This window comes from Lissotriton vulgaris, chromosome 2_1, assembly GCF_964263255.1.
Source record: "Lissotriton vulgaris chromosome 2_1, aLisVul1.2, whole genome shotgun sequence".
Taxonomy (NCBI): domain Eukaryota; kingdom Metazoa; phylum Chordata; class Amphibia; order Caudata; family Salamandridae; genus Lissotriton; species Lissotriton vulgaris.
Genome location: NC_141687.1, coordinates 318,083,546 through 318,101,913, shown reverse-complemented (window position 1 = coordinate 318,101,913; position 18,368 = coordinate 318,083,546). Strand labels below are relative to the sequence as shown.

Sequence of the window (18,368 nt, the reverse complement as noted above, 5' to 3'; positions counted from 1 at the left end):
TTTTAGCTTCTTTGCAGGAATATGCTTTTCAAGTCTGTCTCGCATCTGCACACAGTGGAATTGGTAATTCCAGTCCACCGACCTACTGAGGTCCAAGCTGTCTAAGTCATTCCAATGCAAGGGATTTTTAAACTTATTCAATGTGGCCCATTCTCTGCCCAGCCAATATTGCCTCTGATAATAAATTTTACAACACACATTAGGCAGAGTAAGCCTAAAATTGACCAGACTATGATCAGTCCAGCACAGTGGTAGAACATCTTTGATTGTAGCCATGTTGGAATTAGCAAATAGCAGATCTAATATATGTCCACCCTGGTGCGTAGGTTGCAGCACCAGCTGGGGCATATCGAAGCTTGCGCAAGCTTCCGACAATTCCTTAAACGCCGTGTCCAGCGGGCAATCAGCCCACAAGTTGAAATCACCCAGGATGATCAGTTTAGAGTTTGTCAAGGCCAGGTTACACACCACATCAAACAGGGCAGAGCACATAGACTTAGGTCCTCCTGGGGGTCTGTAGCAGAGCATATTGGTTAATAGATAATCGTGAGCTTCCTTTAAGGAAAACACCAGGAGTTCGAACCCTTCGGCCTCATCTAATTCAAGAGGGGTGAAGTTCCATTTATCCTTGAAGATAACTCCCAACCCTCCTCCTCTCCATGATATACAGGGTTTGTGAAAACATTATACCCAGGAGGGCAAGCAAGTCCATGTTCAACTGAAAAATCAGTGCGGTCCAGGTTTCTGAGATAAAAAGTACGTCCAGGTCGTGACATTCCAACAGGATGTGTATTTCCTGAAAATGTTTAATTGGAGACCTGGCATTCACAAGACCGCACATTACCTCAATCAGCGAGCAAGGCCTGGTCCCCCTCCCTACCAGACTTAACCCCTACCTCGGACTTCTGCCCACCAATTCTCATAAGTTGGTCCTTGGAGTAGCAAACTCTGGCAGGGCGTGGGGGCTGGGAGAACGGTCCGGCAGCATGACTGGCACTGTGTATGGTCGGAGCGCTGACGGGCTTGTCTCTAGCGTGCCTCTGGCGCACCATCGGCGCGCCCACAGCGTGCGCGCTTGAATGGGTCTAAGCCCAAAAACCCCACAGTAGTTTAAAACTCCACCCACGTTTAATGTAATTTAGGATTTTTCCATAAAATAATTCTTTCCTTGAAACGAGTTCCATTAATTTTGATTTTTTTATATTTCCTTAAAATTGTCTTTCTTTAAATTTGGTTTTCCATGATTTGTCTTCCTCCAATGTGGTTTCTCAGTTTTCGTTTTCTAGTAATTCAACCCCATCAGGTAAATTTATCACGCAGAATCCCAATAAGGCTTCCTCTGGCCACTTGTGGTTTATTTGAATACCTAGATATTTTACTGTGTTCTTCTCTCATATTAACGGGAATCCAGGTTGGTTCAGATAGAACATTCCTAATTAAGCCCAATTTATATTAAGACGAGATAGCTCCCATGAACTATGAAGGATCTAATGATGACTGTTTGTTTTTATAAACAGTAGTATATCATTTGCCTAGAGTGACAGGATCACCCTTTAATTCCTGAAGCTTATCCTTCTATCTGTGAAATTGCGGCAGTTGCTGCTAATGGATCTACCACTAAGTCAAACAAAAGGCATAAAGAAGACATCCCTGGCTGGGGTCGCATGTGATGTATATAGTGGTTCACACTAATCCATTCATAGTAAGTCTCCTAGTCGGATGTGAGTAGAACAGTTTCAAATTTGACAAGAATTCTAACCCCATCCCCATATGCTACAACACTGTGATCAGGAGTGGCCATTCAATCAAATTGAATAGAATGCCATGGTGAAATTAGTAAGGTTTTCCCGTTTTATGTCACTTCCTCAGACATCATCACCAGGAGATGTGGTGCAAAGATATCTATGATTTATTTGTAAAACTCAGCCGGAATGTCATCGCTTCTAAGTGCTTTGCCCGAAGGGAAGCCACTGCTTCTCATCAATCATGCCTGGAGCAGACAATAATTTCCTGTGCTCATTCTCTATCCATGCTAGTGCTGTAGGCTCGAAGTACTTTGGAATAGTATAATTATGTACAGAGTATTGAGTATTGTAAAGTTACTCAGAAATGTCAGTAAAGGCTACTTCAGTAATGCTCTGCTGGTGTGTACCTGGTTTCCAGAGTCATCCTCATTGCCTCTATCTCGCAGGTACTTTTTTATCAGTCTTGCTAGGGTTCTCCTAGGTCTTTCACCCTCTCCATACATACTTGCTATGTCATATTTTACCAGAAATTCAATCTCCCTTACAGGCTCTTCTCTGAACTCTAGTAGTGTTTGCGTTATAGGTGCAAGCATGTTGGTCCCTTGCAATGGTGGTTGTATTAAGCTTAGTTGGGATGAATGGTTTGGCATTGATTTAAGTAGTCTGTTGTGTTTTTCTAGGGTCTCACCTTGAGAGATTCCCACCCCACTCCAGTGATGGACTCCTAGTCAGCATTATTTTTGAAGTACTCAGCAATCGCCTTTCTCAATCCTGTTCTAGAAACGATATCTAGTAGCCGGGCCTATATGGGGACTCTCCATGTGCAGTTGGCCCTCCGACTGAGATCGTTGGTTTAACTTGAGCATGGGCCGACAGTGTTCTAGTCCTGCGTGCATAAGGTAAGTTCTATAGTTATTCATAAAAAGAGGTGCTTCCGTGTTAGGAGGTCTGTATAGGATAGATAGTCCTATGTTGGAAGGACTGTTCTCAGCGGCTTATGGACACGTGCGTGGAAGCTCGAGTTTTATGCTGTGCTTGCAGTGCATGCAGTCTTTACTCTCTGGAACATTTGTTTTCTATCACTGGGAAGCACTGCTTAGTCATGGGTGTCTGACGTGGCAAGTGCATCTGTCCTTTTCCATTGTTTCCGTCAGCCTATATATGAGATGCTCATACTTATAAGTGACATTTAGAGGAAAACATTTTAAAAAGCTGCGGAAGACCATGAGCTATTAGTTTTTTCTGAAATCACCCCTGTGTGTGACATAAAAGGTATCCACACTGCCTGCATCTGTAGTGAGCTCAGTGGCGGCCTTTCCAAGTAAAGGTAGAGTATGGAGACTGCAAGAACTCCCCCGATAGGCCTTCATCTCCTGCTCACACGGCACCAGGGCACCTTCCAGGGTGCACACCAATAAACAGAGAGATTTGTATTGTTGCATCCAGGAAGTCTGTTTCTTCTTCAGACACTGGTTGACATCCCCCAGACTGCGCCTTGCGAGCTGAGAGCGGCCCACCCTTAGCAAACAGATACACAATCATGGATCCCAGCTCGAATTCTTAAAAGCTAATTGTCATTTGCAGAGACTCAGCAGGAAATGGATTCTTCATAAATGCCGGGCTGTCTCTGTTCATAATAATTATTTTCTGTATACTCTCCATCATCACTGTAATTGTGATATTTGATAATATTTTTCTTATGTTCTGAACTAGTTTGACATCTAATAAAAGCTTCTATTGTTACTAGTCCACATATATTCTGTTTGTGCTGCCACAGGTGAAAGCAAAGGGGGACACAGAAAAATAAGGATGCTCTCTCTGGCAGCTTTGTATCTTCTTGATAGAGATCTTTTCCGAAGTATGGGGGTCATTAAGATGGTGGACGAACTTCAGTCCGTCCACCATCGTCACGGGGGTCACAGGGATTGGGACCGGCCGCCTATAAGGCGGCGGACCCACAATTGAAATCACAATGCAGCTACCACCATGGCGGCCGTATATAGCACGTTTAACATTGCTGTGTGTGCTATTGACTGCAGCACCTGCCGCAATGTTATAAATAAACAGAAGACATGCACACTTTTTTATAGATTTGAAGTCAGCATATTGATAACAGGTATGATCTATTGGATGTATCCAAGAGGTGTTGCATGCAATAAGATATACCTATCCCCACAGGCTTGTGGGGTTCAGGTCTACCATTCTATCAAGACTTTAACCTCTGTTATTGTTAGACCTGACACCATTGGCGTGAGTCTCCCTTCCATTTTTGACGGATTGCCTCCTCTGTTTTGATATGTTTTTGCTGGATTTATGCTTAAGAGAGAGCAGGCACAGGCTCCAAGTTTCACTGGAAGCGCAGATCATCAGCACTCAGGCCAATCCTGATGCTATTTTTATGCTGCCACCAGCAGCATGAGAGCAGCATCAGGATTGGATGATGGAGCTTGTGCTTGCGGAGAAAAGGAGCCTGGAAGAGCACAATGCGTCGAGCCGGTGATGCAGCTGGTAAGTTGTCTTTTTTTATTGTTTATTTGTGTCATTAGTCCCCTGTTGTATCCCCTATAGCCACCGCCCTGCCTCACCACTCTTTTGATATACCGGCCGCCACTGGTTTCAGGAAACCACAATATAAACTGGACATTTCAGCTATGTGGAGATACTTTACTGTACCTAACAGGCAGTTATGATTGTATTCTTTGCACTGTTTGCTTATCACATCCTTGTACATTTCCTTAGGTCAGACAGCGCTGCACATTGCCATTGAGAGACGGAACATGTACCTGGTGCAACTCCTTATCCAGCACGGGGCAGACGTCCATTCTAAGGCAGATGGAGAGTTTTTCAGGCAGCTGAAAGGGAAACCAGGCTTTTATTTTGGTGAGGACTCAATGCAATCTACTCTTTTCATACACATAAATTATATATGGTAGGAGCAGCACTGAACTACGAAGAGGATTGGTGTTGAATTCTCTGTGCACGAGGCAGGCATGATTTAGTTGGATGATCCACTTCCAGCCGAGAGGGCACAGACTTATACTAGGGACACCGGCAGTGAGGGCTGTTTAACCTCTTGTATGCTCATGACGAGCTGAGCTCGTCATGAGGCACAGTGCAGCTGCACTCATGACGAGATGAGCTCATCACGGCCGTTGGAACGTTCGCACTCTGGGATAATTACCCCGCTGTGTTGAACGTTCGAAAACGGGTGTGGTTGTGACGAGCTCCCTGCTCGTCATCAGTGCAGCTACACTGTGCCTGTGTACAAAAAGGAGAGGATGAAAGTTCCTCAAGCTCTAGTGATAACTAGGTACAGATTAATTGTGTTCAGAAGAAGAAAGTGGTACTAAATATCACTGGTAGTTCCTCTTCGAAACCTTTGTGTCATGTCTCTCTTGGAGGTATCACAGTCCAATTAGCTGCAGATTCAGGGTCCCCCTTTACTATAGTTTCACAAGATGTATGGAAAAATCATTTTATCAATAATATCGGAGAATGGTTAGAACCTAATGACGTTTCTGCTGAGAGTTTCACAGGAGAAAAAATCGACATGTTAGGTTTTAAAACCTTAATTTTCCGTTTTAAGGAGAGACAATCTGTTGGGAAATTGTAAATAGCTAAGGAAGGACCATCAGTGTTGGGGTGGAAAGACCAAAAGCTATTAAATATCATTCTGGATCCGAACAGTAAGGAGCAGGTTTTAGTATAGTGTGATGGGGAAGACACCAAGAAAGGGGTTCTACAAGAGTTTCCGGAAGTGTTTGCGAAGGGTATGGGAAAACTAAATGTTTTATCCATCAAATTAGTTTAAAGGAGGGAGCGATTCCTAAAATACATAAAGCAAGAAATATTCCCTTTATAGTTAGGGAGGAAGTTAAAGGGGAGTTAGAGAAAATGCTAACTAATAACGTAATTGAACCTGTAGAAGCAGCCGAATGGGTTTCTCCATTGGTCGTTGCTCGTAAATCCAATGGAAAGGCCTGTTTGTGTGTGGACTTAAGTTATCTTAATAACAATATATTGGTTGACCAGTTTCCACTCCCCAGGATTGATGAAATGTTATCTTTGACATGCAATGCTAAATGGTTTTCCACTTTGGACCTCTCTGCTGCGCCTCACCAAGTGGTGTTGGACAAGGGAAGCAGACAATTCACCACGTTCTGCACACCATTTGGTTGTTACTGATTTAAACGAATGCCTTTTGGTTTGGCATCAGCCGCTGCTGTATTTCAGAGGCTGATGTCAAACTTATTCAGTCACATTTGTGAGGTCGTATTCTTTCAGGATGACATTCTGGGGAAGGACAAGGTAGAGCATGATGTCATCCTGAGAGAGCTTTTGTCCATTCTTGAAGACAATGGGTTAATTGCTGAAGACAGCAAATGCACATTTGCAGAAAAATCGGTTACATACTTGGGCCATGAAATTGGTTGAACTGGCATTAAATCTAAGAGAAATTTGGTGGAAGCCATACTCAATGCCCCTTCTCCCAAATTAAAGGAAAAACTTCGATCTTTTCTTGGTTTGGCAGAATTTTATTCAAAGTTTGTTAACAACTTCTAACAAAAAAACATATGAGATGCATTTGCTAATGAATAACAAGGCTTCATTTGTGTAGATTGACGCTTGTCAGATGTCATTCAATAGGATCAAGGAAGCCATTGCCTATGCACCTACATTACAAGGATTTGATCCACACGCAAATAAAGTTGTAACTACTGATGCCAGTTGAACTGGTTTGGGGGGTGTTTTGTCCCAAATTTCTGAGCAGTGCAAAGAAGTTGTCATAGCATTTGAGTCATGTTCTCTTTCTCCAACAGAAGAGAAATATTCAGTGATAGAACGAGAGGCGTTGGTGTGTGTGTGGGCCATGGAGCATCTTAGAAAATTTATATGGGGAAAAAAATTGTTTTCTGACCATAAACCGTTGACAAAACTACTCACTGCTGAGGGTCTTTCAAGAGCATCAGCAAGAATTGCTAGGATGTCTATGAAACTTCAAAACTTTGTTTACGAATGCTTTACACAGGTTTCATTAGCAGAGACTCAAAAAGCCTTAGAGATGGCTAAATCAGGCTCTCCTGTGTATCCTTGCCCCCCAAAAATCATGTCTCTCTAGTCTCATATTCTAGCTCCCAACTGCTCAAAAAATGTTTAACCTCTCAATACAAGAAGGCATAATCCCGGCGTCCTGGAAGGAAGCATTTGTCTGTCCTATTCTAAAGAAGCCTTCGGCCAGCCCCCAAGATCTGGGCAACTATCGCCCCATCTCTTTACTTCCACTCTTAGCCAAAATGCTCGAAAGCATTATTAACCGGCAACTGAGCAGCTACCTGGAAACTAATTGCATCTTGGACTCCTCGCAATCAAGTTTCTGTCTGGTTTTAGTACGGAAACTGCTCTTTTAGCGTAACTGATTCCCTGAGGATGACTGTTGATGCCGGAGGATCCGCGATTCTGATTCTTCTTGATCTCTCCGCGGCCTTTGATACCATCTCGCACACTAGGCTCGCGGTGAGGCTAATATCTTTTGGCATTCAAGGTGTTGTTCTTAAATGGCTGCAGAACTACCTGACGGACAGATTTCAAACTGTCATCTTGGGCTCTTATCAGTCTGAGAAAACACCATTGGACAAAGGTGTCCCCCAGGGCTCCTGCCTTAGCCCTACCCTTTTTAATATCTATATGGCAACATTGGCTAAGGTAGTGGAAGCCCTGGGATTCGAAACTATTTCGTATGCTGTTGACACCCAGCTACTGTTCAACATCAGCCCAAACATTGAATCAGACAGACTACGCTTTGCCACGGGTATACTTGAAATATCAAACTGGATGACTAACAACTGTCTCCAGCTGAATCCGGGCAAGACGGAAGTCATGCTTCTTGGGAAGGCTGCAGCAGCCTGGTCCAATGATTGGTGGCCAACGCAGCTTGGTACCCTCCTGTTCCCAAACAGTGTGTTAACAACCTAGGCATAACGATAAATCAATCCCTTTCCATGCAGGACCACGTAGCATCCATCTCAGGGGCCTGCTACTATAGGTTAAGATTACTTCGGAAAATGTTTCCATTTATCCCGACGGAGCACCACAGAACATTGACCCAAGCCATGGTGATCAGTCGCTTGGATTACGGGAACGCCCTATTAGCGGAGGTTGGGATGACATTCCTAAACAAACTGCAGGTCATCCAAAATATAGCCGCCAGAATGATCCTGAACATGCCGGCTGGCTCTTGATCGTTGCTATTGTTGAGTAACCTACATTGGCTACCCATAAAAAAAAAGATCTTTCTTTAAGGTCTGCTGCCTGACATTTAACACCCTACAGGGTCAGGGTCCGAAATACCTACAAAAGAAATTGGAAAAACATACCCCTGGTTGTCCTCTGAGGTCAAGGTCTCTGCAGTTGCTTCATAAACCCCGTATCAGACTCAAACGGTCGGGGGCATGGCTTTTTCAAATTTGGTCCCTAAATACTGGAATAGCCTACCTAAAAATCTGCAAGATATTCCATCTTACCGAATATTCAGGAAACATCTAAAGGCATTTCTGTACTAAGGCCCCCACCTCCTAGCTGTCTTCTTGCTATTTTATCTGAGCAGCGCCGAGATGCCCCCGGGTGATTCGAGCGCTATATAAGAACGCTAAAAAAACACACAAAAAACCCAGTGAACCACAACAAGCCCAAAGCTGCCCCAACTAAGAGACCTGTGAAGAGCAAGTGAAAGTCTGGGTAACTGAACCAGTGCTGCCAAGCCCCAAGCAGCAAAGCCCAAAGGCAGCAAAGCCCCAAGGCAGCAAGCCCCACGCAAAGCACTAAGAGGACGTGCTCAGAGTGCGCAACCTCCAGTGGCTGTCTGATGCCACCACAAGTGAGGGGATAGCCCTACATGCCCAAAGCAATGAACAGCCACTAATGCAAGCCAGGAGAACGAGCATGCAAAGTGCCTACAGAGGGCACCCATGAAGAAGAACCGAGAATGTGAAGTCATAGGTTCACAGAGAGCTGCTTCAGTGAACCTGACAGAATGTGGAAGAGCCCAGGAGAGAGAGGGGGACCTCTCTGAAAGGAAGTAGTAATGCTGAACAGAAGAGGCCACATCAGCGGGCTGCTAAAGCAACGAATGGCTACCATTGGTCCAGCAGTGAGCGTTGTTCACACAACCTGACCGACCCTGCCAAACATGCCTGAATGAATGCAGTAGCAAGCGCTGTGACAATGCAGGCTTGAGGTGCAGAAAGGAAATGGGTAACCCAATATACCCTTATAGTTTTGGGCAATAAACGGTTAAGGTAAAGGATGGCTACAAGGGATTTGATTTGTCTATTGACTTGTTTTTTGTTTTTTGTTTTTTTGTCCTCATATATGCCACCAGATTTTATATGCTCTAGATGGGTCTCGCTGTCGCCTCTTATACTGACATTTCCGAGTCCGCCCTGGGGACAGTATCATAGCAGACAGGGATGTCCCAGAGGTAGGAATTTGTCTATTGACTTGTGATCAATTTATGAGTTAGTTAGCATGAATCTAACTCTAATGTATCCATAAGATAATAACGAAACTTTTCAGTCATGAAAACAGTCAATGATAGGTAAGGAACAAAAAGGAAAAAGCACACAGAAAAGTAATTTTATCTGAAAAATGTTGTATTGAATGAATCAACAAATAGATATGTATACGGGGATATGAGAAATCAAATAAAAGCAAAAAGTGTTATGAACAGAGGTATGTACAAATCAACACGTCAGTTCATAACAGTTCATCAGCCCCTGTAAATTATAAGTAAAAAACCAAGTCAAACAATGTACGATGGTTAATATTTGGTGCTGGTAAATTGCTAATAAAAGATGCCAGGCGCACGTGCCCTGGGCGGATCCCAGTTACCCTAACAATGTGTCTGTGTGGTCATTAGTGCCATACACATTACAATCCTTACTGAGTAAATGTTAAAGCTATATTTATTTGTTATCTACTTTATGGATAAGGAGACTAGGCGAGCGAGAACAGAGAAGTCCTCTAATCTGAAAACAATAGCACTGATAAATCATACAAAAAAGAAAAACATCCTAAACAAACTTTATTATCTTGAGGAATTAATTACACTTCAACAAATCAAACAGACCTCCTAATATGAGCAAAAATCAAAGTACCATGTGTTGATGTTCACCCTACATCACACAGCAAAATCCCAGTAAATGTAAATATCCAATTTTTTATGTGTTTTTAAGTACCCCCGATTTTAGACATAAGAAAACTGTTTCAGAAGGAGTTTGAGAGGTTTCCCAGGAATGGGCATGCTGAGTTCTAGGACGGATCATAGGTCTCCAGGTTTGACAATCAACCACAACGTTGCCTGCAGACTGCCACTTATCCCTAATTGCACGGAGGGACGCAGAGCCATTTCAAGGTCCAGATTTGCAAGGGTTCTGCGTTACTTTTTTAGAGCAAACCCCAAGCAAAATCCTTTCTGGTATTTACAAAGCAGCGCAAATGGATATTTACATTTTTTGGTAAAATAAAAGGTAACTTGCACTGCATCGTATTACGTTGTGTCAGGAAGGCACTCCATTGGTGGAGCATGGGTGTTTCCATGCATCCACTCATGGATTTTGATGGAAATCCATATCTACAACGACTTGTAGACATGGATTTCCTTCTAACTCGTGTGCCTCCTTGATTCTGACCAAATGTGGCAAAAAAAAAATGTTCTCTTTGTTATTTCCTCCTTGCATATCTGTTGCATTTTGCAGTACACATAAAAAAAGGAAACAGCCTTAAAGGATAGTTTTTGTGCAGAAAGTCTCTCATTCCTGCACAAAAAGTTTCCTGACCACAACACAGACACCATTGCACTATATCACAATGGTGCCTCCGTTGGTGCTAGTCAGCACAACGTTCACCACCGCATGGCGAGTGCAGAACTGCACTACTATCTTTGATTTTTTTTTAAACAGATTTTATTGAGTTTTCATTTATTAAGAACATACATCTTTTGCAGAGTATCATGGCATGTCAACTGCGCTCCTCATGTCTTAGGTGTCAATGCAGGTCTAATAGTATATTGCTTCACCCTTCTGCAAGTCAGTTACATTCCCTGCAAACTCAGTGTGCAGCACCTATTCGTACCGGTGACAGGTGTCACACCGTCCCCACCTAGCAACAAAAGCCCTCAGGACTTCCGCTGTTTAGCACTCGAGCTTGATAATCATAGAAGACTTCTTACTCTGCAATAGGTCAGGTAGCCGAACATCTAACTCTCCACCTCCCCCCTCCCGCCTCCAAACATACGCAAACTCAACCCCTCTCTACCCTTCCCCCCCTGCCCTCCCCACTCCCCGTAGACATGCCGCTTCTCCAGAACTATGTCGCTCACATCGTGTTCCACCCACTCCTAGTGAACCCTGTGCAAGTGGCCTAAGCATCGCCCGGGAGGCTACGCTCGATCAGGGGGTCCCTCTGCCCATCTACTTGGTCATCCCACTGCCCTCACCGTAGGCCCTGCACAATCGGAATGGTAAGTGATATCAGGGGGATCCGTCCTCCTCATCAGTTGGGTCTTTGAGTAGTCCTGACAGTGCTACCCAGGCTCTGGCTGTGACCCACAGCTTGTCATTGCCAGCTCTGCGAGCTAGTTAGAGTTGGAGTGTCCCCTCATAGTCTGCCCATTTAAGAAACTCTCTAAGCTAACGCCCCGCGTTAGGACCTGCGGCCGCATTCCAATGGCTGGTGATTTCGCGCTTGGCTACGACCAGCCCCAGATCCAAAAACCTGCTGGTAGTTTTGTTGCGGGCAGTGTGGGGGAACCAGTGCAGTAGAAACACAGCCTGGGTACTTTGCAGGTCCCTCTCTGTTACCTCAGTCAATTTGGCCAGTATCTCTCCCCTGTAACCCCGAAGGATAGGGCAATCCCAGAACATGTGCATGTACCCTGCATCCTCCAGTCTGCATCGTGGACAGGTGGCGTGGGAGTCGAAGAACTCATTGAGTTTAGAAGGAGGGAGATACGCCCAATGAAACACGTAGAATTCCCAAGTCTATCTCCTATTTAGCTTGCAATCTCTCCAGTGGGGTTTTCAAGCCCTGTGTCAATCTGCGGTACAGACACATGACCGCCTTAACCCTCCCCGCAGAGGTGACTACATATTGGCAAGGAAGGAAAATCCGCGGCTCCTCTAGTCATCCCTTCCAGTGTTTGCGCACCGCAGTCGTCAAGGCCGTGTGAAGAAGGAAGTCCTGCGCCGGTAATTCATGCCTGTCCACCAGTTCTTGGAACTGCAGGAGTGCACCATCTTCATACAGATCCCCGAGGGTGGAGATTCCGAACTCTTCCCACTCATGCATCCGCTGCCAATTCCCCCCTTGGGGGAAGTTCCATGCAGAGCCATATCGGAATTTTAGGCGAGTACGCCAAGCCACCTTTCTGGCGACGTAGGGCCCTATTCCAGCAGAGTCTCAGGACCCAGAGGTCCCCAGGGACCTCTCCCATCCGCAGTGGGAGGCGCAGAAGGATCCGCGCCAGATGGTGCATCTCTGCGTCCCAGTCTCTCTCAGCTATTTCCAAGCCCTATCTCCTCGCTAATCTTTGGGTAAACCATTGGAATTGGGCAGCATAGTAGTAGGCCTCAAAATCAGGTGCTGCAAGACCTCCATCCCGTCTTAGGTGCACCAGGGTAGGCAGAGCCACCCTGCGCCTCCCCAAACCCCATAGGAAGCCAGTGATCATGGAGTTGAGCTGGGCGAAGTATCTCCCCGGTATCCAGAGAGGCAGTGTCACAAAGTAGTAGAACAACCAGGGGAGGGTGATCATTTTCAGAAGTGCCTCTCGCCCAGCGACCGATAGGGCTAACGACCTTCAGAATTCCAGGTTATTCTTGGTGTTTCGCAGGGCCCGGCCTATATTACCTTCAAATAACTCGGCTGCACCATGGTAAATCCGCACCCTCAAGTACGGTAAGCAGTCCCTTTCCCATCTCACGTCTAGGCCCTCAGGGAGAGCACCCCTGCCTCCTCGCATTGGAAACAGGCAGGTCTTGGCCCAATTAACCTGGAGTCCCGCCACCTCCCCCAGCCGCTCCAGCAGTTCCCGAGCCCCACGGAGTGCATCAGTGTTATCAGCAAGGAACATCAGTAAGTCATCAGCATATAGGGCAATGTGGTGTGTTCGGCCCTGCAATTCCAGGCCCCTGTAGTGTTCCCCCCTCCGTGCACGCAACGCAAGGGGTTCCATTGCTAGGGCAAACAGGAGGGGAGACAGGGGGCATCCCTGTCTCGTCCCTCTACCCACCGCGCATGCCTCCGAGATCACCCCCCCATCCGGTCCAAATAAGCGTGTATTTTGTGTCTCCTGCACATGGTATGCATCCCCCTGACATTCCAGGTCATGATTTTAAGGCCTATGGGGGTACACATGGAGCTGGCGTGTATGGGCATGTTGTGCTGCCCCCTCTCCTAGCGGCATGTCTGATCCACTCCCATCCCCCCCCAACACTTAAACTGTTCCCAACTCCCACTCCCCAGGACAGGTAGACACAAACAGGTTCCCATCCAAACCAAACTGCTCAAAAGCATAGCTGCAACTAGGGGAAAACTCTCAGCTCGCGCTTGACACCCCCCCCCCCAGCCACACCCCTCCCTGGAAAGAATCTGTGTGGCCAGCTAAGCCCCCGGCATTCTTGAGATCATCAGCAGTTTCGTTGTCCCTAATCTAAGCGCTCCCCAAAAGTAGGTAGCGTGACAAATCCTGCATCATGTAGGTCCCATAGCTTCAGCAGGCCCATCACCTGAACATTCCGTCTGCGGTGTGACATTCGGTAGTTCCGTATCAGAGAGGCCCTGGGAGCTGCCGGAGCCCGGGCTCCCCGCTCCACTCTTCGTTGCTTCAGTGACAACACTGGACGGGCTAGTTGCCCCTAGACTGATGGCCGCCACAGCTTGGATTGCTTTGTCTTGTTCCTGTCTCTGTGCCGTCGAGGAAGCGGGGCTCCCCCGCAATGAGGCAGTGTCTTGTCGTTGTCGGGGTGAGGCTGGCCGCGATGAACCCTCTGTCGCACCACCCTGACTCTCCAGCCAATCCCATGCTGTCTGCGGGGTAAGGAAAAAGTGGGTCTTCTCATCTGCCGTCACCCGCAGGCGTGCCGGGAAGAGCATGGCGTAGGGGATGTTGAGCTGTTGCAGCCTCTTCTTGACGGACAGAAAAGAGGACCGTTGTTGTTGCACTTCCCTGGTGTAGTCCGGGAATATCATCACTCGGCTATTCCCTATTTGCAGGTTCCGGTGTTCTCGGGCACTCTGTAGGATGAAGTCCCGGTCACGATAGTGCAATAAACGTGGCACCATCGGCTGGGGCGGAGCGCCAGGCTTGGGTGGGCGAGCGGGGACCCTCTGGGCTCGCTCCAGAGTATAAAATGGGGAAAGGCCCTCAGGGGCTACCTCCGTCCTCAGCCAGTTCTCCAGAAATTGGACCGCATCCGGGCCCTCCTCGCGTTCTGGCACACCCACAATGCGAAGGTTATTGCGCCATGAGCGGCTTTCACTGTCCTCCGCCCGAACCTCAAGGGTTTTGACTCTGTGTGTCACTTCGCTCAGGGAAGGTCACAGGGCGGCCACCTCATCAGGCATGGGTTGCATGTTGATCTCCTGCGTCGCGACTCTCTCCTTGAGCTTCCTGTGGTCGTCCTTCAATAACGTGAGGTCCGTTCCAATGGCGTCCATCCTTTTCTCCAGTGCATCCCGCGATGCCATGATGGCCTGCATTATGTCGCCCAGGGTAGGGTCTCCAGGCAAGTTCGGCCCACGTCTCCTCGCATCTCCAGCTTCATCCTCCGTGTCGTGCCCCGGGTCTTCCAGGCGCAGCACCTCAAAGCCCTTTTTTGTTCCGGACACGCGGCCCATCGTTGTGGGGATAGGTTTTAAACAGTAGCAGCTCTGGGGGGAAGCCTCAGCCGCGCCCCACTACAGTGAAGCACCGCCACCAATTAGTCTCGGATGTCCCTCAGAGTCTGTATAGGGTCCGCGTTGCGCGAATGCCCTCTGCTATCGCCACACGTAATGCCAAACCGTCGAATCCGCAGCAAGTAATGTCCAGGTGGTGTCACCCTTCAGTTGTCCAACCATTCACCCCTCGCCCACATCCACCACTTGTTCGTCACCAGTGGCGGGCCCCTGGGGGCTCCAGGGGGGATCTGCGGTCTGTAAGGGCACAGGGGCGAAAAGGTGCGGTGTCCGGGATGCGCAGGCAAGTCGGGACTGGGCATCTACCAGGGGCCCACGGACCTTGACGTGATCCGCTGCAGTGAAAGACCCAGAGCACCATCCAGGAGAGCTCTCCATCTAGCCCCAAATCAGCAGGCGCCGCGTGGAGCCAGTCATCAGCTCCGCCGTCCTCACTGGGGATCTCGTAGGGCCTACAGCTTAAAAGTTCACTAGACGCCAAATGGCGCCCGTCGTGTCCCGGGCGCCGCCATCTTAGGGTCAGGCAGCTGGGTGTAAACAGATCGTGTTGGACGGCCCCCGCCAGCCTGCATGCGACGTCTCCTCACCGGGATCGTGAACGGGAGCAGCAGGCTATCTTCCGGTCGCATCAGCAGGGTTCCAGCGTCCCCGGTGCAGTCGCCAGCCTCGGTGGGTTTTCCTAGCGCCTGATGCCAGTCTCGCCAGTCGCAGACGCCATCTTGCCGCCTGTAGGCACCAGGAGCAGGGAGAGAGGTATGAACTCCGTTATTTGGCCCCCACGCCTCCGCCGCCCCAGGGAACAGTGCTCAAACAGGGCACAGATCTTTCATGGGCAGTTTGTGGCGCCTGGTTCCAGGATTGCTGGCCAGGATCGATGGTTATGGAGGGCGGCCGCGGAGGAGCTCCGGAGCTCGCCTCTGCTTACATCAGCACCTAAGCCACGCCCCCGCATTACTATCTTTGATGACATGATGCACTTCTGATTTCCCCAGATGATGCAACACTGTGTAGCAACTCTGCTGCGCTGCGGTTAGCCTCTTGTTGCTAACATCCTTCACTTAGACGGAGCTGAATAAACTGGAGAGAGGTTCTGTCTTTATCCATAGGAAATCATGTAGATGCAAATCAAGTCAGATCACATGTTTCGAAAGCCTTACCTTGGTGAAGTCTTAAAGCAGGAGGGAATGTAATTTCTTCGATAAGCAATTGACACCCAAATATACATTAAGATTCAATGCTCATATATCTTCAAGCACTAAACCCCTTCCTATAAAACATTAAAACATGGATGATAAATGGGAAATGGACCCACAAACGACAGAATTTGCCCTGCAGATTATGTCAAAATCTAGCTACAGATTGGGCAAACTTACTCAAAGACATGTGCTTCAGCACAAACCTTGCTTTTTAATCTTGGCAAGTTGCTTCTCCTTGGTCTCCAAGTATAAGAGATGACCAGACACTCCATATTCCAATTAAAACATCCTTGTAATAGCAAACCCTTTCTACCAAAAGACAACCTTAAGTTGCCGCTCAAGCCTTAGTCATCACTTACCTTGTATTTGGGAATTTGCCTGCTTGACCTTCCCAAATCTTGTCTACTTCCTCTCAATGTGGTTCTTCACTTGGCAGCCCATCTTTTTTAAGCACTAAAAGGATTGAGTGCATCACACCTACCCTTAATACCTTAGGTTGCTTTCCTCTGGAACATTAAACTGCATATGAGACATACGCATCACATACAAGGCTGTGCACCTAAACACTCCTTTTTGTCCATCCCAAACATTTCAGATCTCTTATATAAACAAAAAACCCCTAATGCTAAGTTCAGGCTGGACCTACCCAAATTATTTAGAAACACCTCCACCTTCAAATGACTCTTTTCCTGGAAATACACCATAGCAATGGAATGCACAACACATATCAGAAAAATCCGATTTAATCTTAGATTTCCAAAGGGACCACTACAACCTCACATAAATTAAACCCATTGCCTAGACACCTCAGTTACTGAACGTTTCCCTCACTTGTACTGTTATATAGTTAAACCTTTTGCTAAGGTAAATTGCTTTCTCATTTGTAGAGTGTATCAATGTGCCCTGTTGCAAATTTGTCTGTCACCCTTAGTTGACCAAGTTATATGAAGTATTAAAAAAAATAATGACTAAACAAATCATTTGATTTATGTAAACCTTAACTAAAACTAAACATTTTAGTTGATTTTGTAGCATCCTTTGCAAGAATTTTAAATGGTGACAACTATTTGTTGTTCCTTCTTTCAAGGTGAACTTCCCCTCTCCCTTGCTGCATGCACTAACCAACTCGATATAGTAAAGTACCTCCTGCAGAACCAATACCAGCCAGCCAATATTGCCGCCAAGGACACCAAAGGCAACACTGTCCTGCATGCTCTGGTGGAGATTGCCGACAACACTAAAGAGAACACCAAGTTTGTGACTAAGATGTACAATGCAATTCTGATTCTGGGGGCAAAGATTCACCCCACTCTGAAGATGGAAGATATTGCCAACAAGAAAGGACTCACGCCATTAAAACTTGCTGCAAAGACAGGCAAGATTGGGGTAAGTGTGCAGAAACATTGGCCACCCTGCTAACAGAATGAGTTTTGGGCACGTGATATGCAGGCTGAAGATCCACAATTGGCCAAGCAGACAGGTATTGCTGTTTTGTCCAAACAATCATATTTTTTTTTCCAAAATGGAATTACGAGTACCCTAGAATTATTAAACACACCCACTGCAGGGGCGGCTCTAGGCTCATGGCGGCCCTGGGCAGGGAGCGTAGGGGGCCCTGGAAGAGGGGGTCTGGGCGAGGCGGAGCACGGAGGCCAGTGAAGGGGGGGTCTGGGTGTTAGGAAGTGGAACAGAGCTGGAGGCCGCCAAATCCCTGCCATGGGCCACAATGCAAATATGTATCCATCCTCAGAGGATTATTATATTAAGGATATATATTGGCGTGGTGGCCCCTGGGGTTTGGTGGCCTGTGCAGGTGCACAGCTTGCACACGCCTAAGGCCGCCCCTGCCCACTGCCTTCAAAGCAGGAGGGATAACTGCCTAGAAAAAGGCCCAGCATTCCGGCAAAAACTTGTGGATAAGGGTGCAGAACTACTGCATTTTACACGGTAATCACTACTTTGTGCCGAAACGTACAATAGTCTTGTAGTGGAGCAGTAATATTCTCCCCTATGGTAATACTGAGTGCATTATTACCACACCTTTCTTTCAGGACTACTTGTAATGAGGCCCCTCTAGTTTTTACAGTTACTAATGTTTCATACAAATATACTCAAGACATACAATAGCATTAGCCGCAAAAGTCCAGAATTTGTAGATGAATAAACTGAGTTGGGCACTCTGTGGAAAATGTCTAATCACTAAAACAGAAAAATATTGTTTAATGAAACAGTTATTAAAGAGAGACTCGACGATAACGAGTAAGACATGTAAACACTTGTATGATACCAAGAAAACAGAAAGTAATATTTCAAGATAAAATAATTCAGAAAGAAAATTGGCACTTACTGGAACAGCCTCGATAATTTGTGGGTCCTATTCACACGGTTGAATTAAACTAACTTTAAAAGATTATTTAAGCAAAGCCGAACTCCAAAAGCTTCTTAAGCTTTCTTTCCAAGTTGCTTTAAAATT

The 18,368-nt window shown here is 46.7% G+C and overlaps 1 protein-coding gene across 1 annotated transcript in view; it reads left to right on the top strand.

Annotated features, from left to right (window-relative positions):
- Positions 1-18,368, top strand: part of TRPV1 (transient receptor potential cation channel subfamily V member 1) — a 340,269-nt gene that overhangs the window by 134,663 nt on the left and 187,238 nt on the right. Inside the window, exons 5-6 of the mRNA XM_086955019.1 lie at positions 4,485-4,625; positions 16,983-17,281. Coding sequence (XP_086811145.1) covers positions 4,485-4,625; positions 16,983-17,281 — 440 coding nt within the window. The remainder of the gene's footprint in view (positions 1-4,484; positions 4,626-16,982; positions 17,282-18,368) is intronic.